At 47.8% G+C, this 8,858-nt stretch overlaps 1 protein-coding gene across 1 annotated transcript; it reads right to left on the minus strand.

Moving 5' to 3' along the window:
• Nucleotides 1-1,594: 1,594 nt before the first annotated feature.
• OR13J1 (olfactory receptor family 13 subfamily J member 1) lies at nt 1,595-2,529 on the minus strand (the record flags this gene model as incomplete). The annotated part of the gene is given in 4 exon segments (XM_081237340.1): nt 1,595-2,204; nt 2,206-2,309; nt 2,315-2,514; nt 2,517-2,529. Coding segments are annotated over 4 exon segments (927 nt in total).
• Between the last annotated feature and the right edge of the window lie 6,329 nt (nt 2,530-8,858).

Consider the following 8,858-nt stretch of genomic DNA (forward strand, 5'->3'; position numbering starts at 1 on the left):
GCTTCTTGTCCTCATCTGTGTAACCCTTTCAGTCCTGAGGCTCTCCACCACTTCTGTGCTACATGCAAAGACTTGTGAGACCTTGGCTACCCAGAAGCACCTTGAAGCCATTTCTACCCTGGGGTCCTGCTCTGCATTTTACTTGACCAACAATGCATGAGTTGCTTCAGCTTTCACACCCTGCAAACCTGTCCAGGGGCTTGGCCTGGGGAGTGGGGCTCAGGACCCCTCCCTTTTGGGGCCCTCCTATGCCAATGCTCTCACTACATCCCCTCCTCCTTGCTTTTTCCTTTCCCTAGTTTAGGGAATCTTTTATTAATCTGGAGGTGGGGACACCTACTTTTTCTTACATTTTTCCCCCAAGTATTCTGTGTATGCCTTAAGTCTTTTATGTTCTCTTTAGAGCCTAGGCTTTTGAAACTCAGGTGCCAGGAAAACATCTCTTTGTTCTCTGCTTTCTGCAATCACATCTGTCCCTTCGGGCACTGAGCAGAGTGTGATGTGAGAAGATCACGTGTCGCATCACACTCACCAATTAAATGGTGAGAAGGAAGGAGAGGTGTGGGCTAGGTGTCTGTTCCTGTATCAGAAATATTATTCCACAGAAATCACTAGGACACATGAGCCCAAATAGCTGGGATTCAGGACACAGCAGAGTACAGAAGGCACTGAAGAGAGAGAGCTAAGACAGACCCCACCCAGCTAGGAGGGATCAGAAGGGGTTTTCTGGAAGCCGGATGGCATGGAGGGCATTGAGGGAGAATTGAATGAGTTTCCATAATGCCAAGATGTTGGGAGAGTGTTCTCTCTGGTCACCAGTGTCCGTATCACATTCCTCCCCTGAGATTTCCATCATCCCATCTGGTCCCCAAGCAGGAAAGCACTTAGAACACTTAGTATAGTGCCTAGCCTGGTATGTGGTAAGTCTCCAATATATGTTAGCTAAACGTCAGGTGTTTGGACATGGGAGGCAACAGCAAGGGGGAGACAGGGGCAGGAAAGACTGATCTTTACTGGGGAACTGGGACTAGTCAGGGTGTCTGGACCTGCAGAGTGTGTGTGTGTGGAGTTAGGGCAGAGGCAAGCAGCCAGTGATGAGGCTGGGCAGTGCTGGGCAACACTGAGGCCCACGGCTGGCTGGCGTGTGCAGCTGACAGGAGGGAGGCTGTGGGGCACAGGACGGGGAGGGGGTTTAGTCAGGGCCAGCTTGTGGGGTCCTCGAATGCCCCACTGAAGACCTCACAGTTCATCCTGAGAGCTCTGGGGAGCCGTCCAGGGGTTTCAGTCAGGAGAGTGACAGGATCACATGTACTTTTCTAAAAGATCCCTCTGGATGCCCCTTGGAGGAGAGATTGGGAGGAACAAGACTGAAATCCTAAGGCCAGACAGGAGGCTGGTGTAAAGATGCAGGCAGTGATGCTGAGAGTGCCCCATGGCTCTGCCGGGGGAGGGGCAGAGGGGTGATTGTGAGCTCCTCTGTGGCAGGATCAGTGGGACTTGGTGCCGAGTTTCTGAGCTGGAGATTCCAGACCCGCAGCCCTCACTGTAGGCTAATGAAGGCCTGGCCTGCTAGCCTGCAGAGCCCCGGCCTCCCTCACCTGGAGGTCCATCTCCTGCCCCACACCTTCCTGGTGGCCCCCGTCACTTCCTTGTTCCTCAGGCTGTAGATGACGGGGTTCAGCATGGGCGTGACCACAGCATAGAGGACCGTGGAGGCCTCATCAGAGATGCGGGCCTCCTTGCTCCTGCGTTTCATATACATGAAGATGACGGTGCCATAGAAAAGCAGCACCACAGCCAGGTGCGCCGAGCAGGTGGAGAAGGCTTTGTGGCGTCCAGCACTTGAGAACACCCTCAGGATGGTGGCCAGGATAAGCATGTAGGACAGGCAGATGAACGCCAGGGGCACGGGCAGCAGCAGGATGGCACCCACCCGCAGGAAGACCTCGTTGACTGACGTATCACCGCACGCCAGCTTCCACACTGCCAGGATTTCGCAGGTGAAGTGACTGACCACACGGTGGCCACAGAAGGGCAGCCTCATGGTGATGACTGTCTCAGTCACTGACTTGAAGAAACAGAGTACCCAGGCAGCTCCCGCCAGCAGCAAGCAGAGCCGGTGGCTCATCAGCACAGGGTACCTGAGTGGCCGGCAGATGGCCAGGCAGCGATCATAGGCCATGATGGTGAGCAGCAGACACTCTGGAGCCCGTGGACAGGCTCAGACACATTTGCATTGCGCAGCCAAGAAAGGAGATGGTCTTCTGGGCCGACAGGAGGTGGACCAGCATCAGGGGCACAAAGGTGGACTGTAGCAGATAAACAAGATGGAGAGGTTGCCCAGGAAGAAGTACATGGGCATGTACAGGTGGACGTCCAGCATGCTCACTGCCACGATGGCTGTATTCCCCAGCAGGGTCACCAGGTACATGGCTGAGCACAGAGGGAAGAGCAGGTGCTCCAAGGCTGGGTGGCCCAAAAATCCTTTCAGAAAGAAATCAGAAACCTTTGTCTGTTGACCAGCTCCATACTGCAGGGCCTTGGAGGGCACAGCTGGGAGGCAGGGAAAGAGGGTGCAGGGTGGCGGGGAGCCCACAAAGTCTCTTTAGGGATGAGGTGTATTGTTAGGGTCCTTTCCAGCTCTGACACACTCTCTCTCTGTGACTTTGGGCAGTCTCCATTCTTCTAGGCTGCGATTTATCCACGTGAAAAATGAGGATTGATGTGGATCAGAATTTCCCTAAGAGTATTCATGGAAATGTTAGTAGGCAATCTGAAAAATCAATTTGAAACAACATTGGGTTAATCAAAAGTAAATAATATACTGCAGGACTTCTCAGAGCCTTTAATGCCCCACTGTGATTTGTGACTTTCTGAAAGCAGTGTAGAGTATGTAATTCCCAGACTTATTTGACCATAGATCCCCCTTTTACAGAGCACCCATTAACCTCCTGCAAATAAGTATTCTACCAACATAGTCTGGGAAGCAACGGGCTGGATCAAAGGTCCTCAAATCTTAGGATCACTTGGAAAGTTTGTTAAAACACAGATTTCTGGGCTCTATCCCCGGAGTTTCTAACTCATTAGGTCTGAGTGATGCTGCTGCTGTTGGCCAAGGGACCACACTTTGAGAATCACTGGGCTAGGTGGTCTCTGAGGGTCCTCCTGGCTTTCAGGAAGCCCCTGAGCTACCTTACACCGTTCCCGCTGTTGGGGATGCCCTTCTTTCTCCCTCAGCCTGCAGAAATCTGACTTATCTCTGCAGGTCATCTCTGGTCTCCATGCATGAAGCACACATTGTGCCTCGCATTGGAGAGGCTCCTGGCCTCTGAGCCTACCAGAGCGCTTGTCCACCTGTCCCCCCATAGGGCCTGCTTCATCGGCTACTGTGTGTGGATTGACCTTCAGAATCTGCCTCCATCGTGTGTTTTTGAACGAAAATTTGATAGATCTTTTGGCCCTGCCCCAAACCTCCTGTTTTCTCTGAACCTGAGCCAGGCCTGCTTTGACTTCATGAACTCCTAGGCATCAGCGTGGAATATGCCCTGAGAGGTCAACTCGTTGGAGCTCCCATTGTGCAGGTAGGGAAACTGAGGCCACACAGCAGATCCCTGGCAAGGCGAGTCTAGAATCCAATCCTCGCAACAACATGACAGCTATACCATGCTCAGAGCAGATGTTTGCCTCTGTTAAAACCCAAATCTTGGTTGGTCTTTTACCGCACTGGATGGACGTCTTTCTCCCAAGTCCCCAACCTTCCCCTAATCTTCTAAGAGCTAAGCTAAGGAGCATGACTTAACCTTTCCTTGGTGTTTCGGGCACTTGGCACTATGTCACTAAACCCTGGGATGCACCTCCCAAGCCTGGGTCTGAGGCCCAGGGATACCCGGAGAGACTCTGTATCAGGAAGGATTTTGTGACCCTTTGAGTGGCCTGAAGGCACAAAGAAAAGAAGAAAAGTTATGTCTAAGGGAGTAATGCGCTTCCTGTCACCAGAGGCGTGCAAACAGAAGCAGGATGAGGCTCGGGTGGGAACTGGAGAGGAGTTCTGCCTGGGAATGTTCGGGATCCAGTGTCCTGGGGGCACACGTGTTCTCATTCATTTCCCTAATACCTAGCACAATGCCTGGCATATGGTAGGAACTCAATCACTTCTTGATTCTGAAAAATGGGAGGACTAAGAGAAGGAAATCATCTGCTACAAGGGAGGCGTGGACAGGAATTGGAGCTTAACCCAGCCAGCCCACAGGGGTGCCACCCCTCTCCCCTCTTCACCCAGATTCTGAAGGCCAAGTTGAAGGCCCCAGCCTGGCCACAAACAACTTCTTCCTGCCTTGCTGCCACTTCCTGGGGCTAAGACAACTTGGGAGTGAGCAACTGGCTGCCAGATACGAGCTGTTCCTAGCCTGGATGACACATGGTCAAGCTGGGAGGGGTCTTGCAGATCCGCAAGGCCACTCCCATGTTATATACGGGGGAAGTGAAGCTCGGAGAGGGAAAGAGGCTTGCCCAGCACTGCACAGTGAGTTAGAGGGGGAAGCCAAGGCTCCAGGAATTCCCCTGGGGCTCCTGACTCCCAGCCCCTTCCTCTTTTTTCACTTACCTTCAGGCTCTTCCAGATCCATGTTCCTTGTTCCCTGGAAAAAGTTGCAGAGACCAGGAACCTTCTCTGGCTGGAACTAGGAGAAAACAGGTCAAAGAAGCAGGTCTGAGCCTCCTGTATCCAGGGAACCCCGGTGGGCAGGACCCAGAGTTTCACACTGATTCAGCTTTCCAAACTAAGAAGACATGCCTAGGCTTTTGTAGAATTCAGCGAAGTGCTTGCAACTTGATAGACTAACGTGGAGCTTTTAGAATTTTGTGGAAGTAGACAAAGTACTTAGAATTCAGTGGAGTTCTTTGAAAATGTGTCAGGTTTGGTAGAATTAGGAAATTCTGGTGGGCTCAAGGCTGAACAGGGTGCCCGATAGTTTACTATGGGCAGCCAGGGACCGCCCGACCTGGGCAGCTCCCAGCTCCATGCCAGCTGACAGCCTCCCGGGAAGCAGGCACCTTTCAAAGCTCCCTGCGCCAAGGGACTGCACCATCCCCAAGGCAATTTAGAGGGAGAAGAGGAAATGCGCCCAGCTTAGAAACTTTGGGGTGCTTCAGGGATGATGTCCCAAAGACCCAATTACACAGAGTCTACTTAGAAATCTTAATTGGTGTGGGAAAGTTGGAGAAGGTGGCTCAGGGCCAGGGATCCACCCTCAGAGGTCAATCCCCAGCCAGCGCAGGCCGAGAATGTTTACAGGATCAATGAATGAATGAATGGATGGATGCACAATTAAAGCAACGCATAAGAATACATTTAAAGAAAAAGGAATGAGTGAGTGAACAAATGATAGGCAGGGTTGCTTGCCAGGAGGGTTAGAGGTTTTGGCTCAACTCTCATAGGGATCTTAAGAAAATGCAAAATCTGGAAAGAGTGTAACAGGGGAGGGAACTGGAGGGAGAGAGAATTACGGAAGAGCAGAGCAGGGGCGTCCTCACAGGCCATCCCGACCAGCCCTCACTCTATGGACAGGAAAACTGCCCTAGAGTGAAGCAGCTGGCTCAGGTCACCTAATGAGGCAGAGACATGGCCCTGGATTTGTCTGCACTTGAATCGTTTGTCCCTCAGTCAATGCAAAACAGGTCATCCCGGGTCAGTTAGTGATCGGGTGCCTCTCACCTCCACCCACCCCTTTTCCCAACCCTCAAAACAGTCATCGTGGTGGATTCTCCTTGAGGTTCCTTCTAGTTTTCTGACTCCACGCCTCTGCGGGCTTAAGGACATCTTTATCAAATAGGGTAATTTTTATTTTGAAACTGGGTATTGTCATTGCTGTTGGATTTTTAACTATTTTAAAATTAAAATTAATTTTATTAGCTTTTTATTTATTTGTACAAATTGTACATATAGAACATTCTCGTAAAAAATACAAAGAATGCAGAAGTATATAGTGTTAAAGTGACACTCCGCTTTCATGTGCCCTCCTCCCCACTCCCCAAAGGTGACCAGTGTTATTAGTTTTATGTATGTCTATCAGGTACTTCTCTGGTCTTTCATATCTGCATATCTACACATAGAAATAGATTTTGTGATCATGTGTAAGGTTGGCTTTTTAGCAGGCTCTTTTGTTGCAGTCTTACTGAAGATAAGTGATATACAACGGCACACATTTAAATCATATAATTTGATAAATTTTAACATATGTATACAGTCATGAAACCATCACCACAAACAAGATTGTGAGTTTATCTGTCATCAGCAAAGTTTCCTCACGCCCCTTGGTAATCCATTCCTCCCTCCCCCAAGCAGGCCATCACTGACCTGCTTTCTGTAAATACAGATCACTTGCATTTTCTAGCATTTTACATACATGGGATTATACAGAATGTACTCTTTTAAAATATGGCTTCCTTTAAAAAAATACGGCTTCCTTTACTCAGTGTAATTATCTTGAGGGTCATTCATGTTGTGTGTATCAATAGCTCTTTTCTAAAATAACATCTTTATTGAGCTATAATTCAAATGTCATACCGTTTCCCCATTTAAAGTGTACAATTCAATAGTTTTTATTATGTTTACAGAGTTGTGCAACCATCATCACAATCAGTTTTAGCACATTTTTATCACTTCCAAGAGAAACTCTGTACCCGTTAACAGTGACTCTCCGTTTCCCCTCAAGCTTCCTCTGGCCCTAGGCAACCACTAATCTACTTTCTCTCTCTATAATTCTATTCTGGTCATTTTATATAAATGGAATCATATGATATGTGTCCCTTCGTGACTGGTTTCTTTCACATAGCATGTTTTTAAGGTTGACCTATATTGTAGCATGTATCAGTACTGAATTTCTCTTAATTGCTAGATAAAATTCCACGGTATGTATGTCTTTTTCCATTTGGGCTGCTGTAACAGAATACCATAGACCGGGCAGCTTAATAAAGAACATAAATTTATTTTTCATAGTTTTAGAGGCTGGGAAGTTTAAAATCAAGGCTCAGGTAGATTTGGTGTCTGGTGAGAGCCCACTTCCTGGTTCTTGGACTACCGTGTTCTAGCTGTGTCCTCACATGACAGAAGGGGTGAGGGAGCTCTCTGGGGTCTATTTAATTTAATTTAATTTAAATTAAGTTAAATTTTATTTTTTGGCATTCTCTTATTTTCTTGGTGTTCTTTTTAAAAAAATTTATTTGATTGAAGTATAGTTGATTTACAATGTTGTGTTAATTTCTACTGTATAGTAAAGTTGTGTTAGTGTCTGGTGTACAGCAAAGTGATTCAGTTATACATATATATAATAGTTTGCATCTGCTAATCCCAAGCTCCCACTCCATCCCTACCGCTCCCTCTCACAAGTCTATTCTCTATGTCTGTGAGTCTGTTTCTGTTTTGAAGATAAGTTCATTTGTGTCATATTTTAGATTCCACATATAAGTGATATATGGTATTTGTTTTTCTGGCTTACTTCTCTTAGTATGATAATCTCTGTGTCCATCCATGTTGCTGCAAATGGCATTATTTCATTCTTTTTTATGGCTGAGTAGTATTCCATTACATATATGTACCATATCTTCTTTATCCATTCATCTGTCTGTGGACATTTGGGTTATTTCCATATCTTGGCTATTGTAAATTGTGCTGCAATGAACATTGGGATCTTTTTGAATTATAGTTTTTTCCAGATATGTGCCCAGCAGTGGGATTGCAGGATCATATGGCAGCTCTGTTTTAAGTTTTTTGAGGAAACTGTTTTCCATAGTGGCTGCACCAGTTTACATTTCTGGGGTCTATTTTATAAGGGCACTAATCCCATTCGTGAGGGCTCAACCCTTATGACTTAATCATCTCCCAAAGACCCCACCTCCTAATATCACATTAGGGGTTAGGGTTTCAACATATGAATATTTGGGGGACACAAACATTGTCTATGGCAATGGATATTTTAATTTATGCATTCATCATTTGATGGACATTTGAGTTTCCACTTTTTTTTTTTTTTTAGAATAATTATTTATTTATTTGATTTATTTTTGGCTGTGTTGAGTCTTCGTTTCTGTGCGAGGGCTTTCTCCAGTTGTGGCAAGCGGGGGCCACTCTTCATCGCGGTGCGCGGGCCTCACTGTCGCGGCCTCTCTTGTTGCGGAGCACAGGCTCCAGACATGCAGGCTCAGTAATTGTGGCTCACGGGCCTAGTTGCTCCGCGGCATGTGGGATCCTCCCAGACCAGGGCTCGAACCCATGTCCTCTGCACTGGCAGGCAGATTCTCAACCACTGCGCCCCCAGGGAAGCCCCTGAGTTTCCACTTTTTGACTGTTATGGATAATACTGCTATGAACGTTCATGTACAAGTTTTTGTGGGGACATATGTTTTCATTTCCCTTGGGTACATACCTAAGAGTGGAATTGCTGGGTCATATGATAACTCTATGCTTAGCCTTTTGAGGAATTACCAGACTGTTTTCCAAAATGGCTGCACCATTTCATATTCCATCAGCAATGTATGAGGGTTCCAATTTCTCCGAAACCTGACCAACACTTGTTATTATCTGCCTTTTTGATTATAGCCATCCTAGTGGATGTGATCTCATGGTGGTTTGCATTTTCTTTCTTTTTTTTTTTTTTGTGGTACATGGGCCTCTCACTGTTGTGGCCGCTCCCGTTGCGGAGCACAGGCTCCGGACGCGCAGGCTCAGCGGCCATGGCTCACGGGTCCAGCTGCTCTGCGGCATGTGGGATCTTCCCGGACCGGGGCACGAACCCGTGTCCCCTGCATCGGCAGGTGGACTCCCAACCACTGCGCCACCAGGGAAGCCCCAACATTTTCTT

This window comes from Mesoplodon bidens (genome assembly GCF_964165515.1).
Source record: "Mesoplodon bidens genome assembly, chromosome: 6".
In the NCBI taxonomy this organism is placed as follows: domain Eukaryota; kingdom Metazoa; phylum Chordata; class Mammalia; order Artiodactyla; family Ziphiidae; genus Mesoplodon; species Mesoplodon bidens.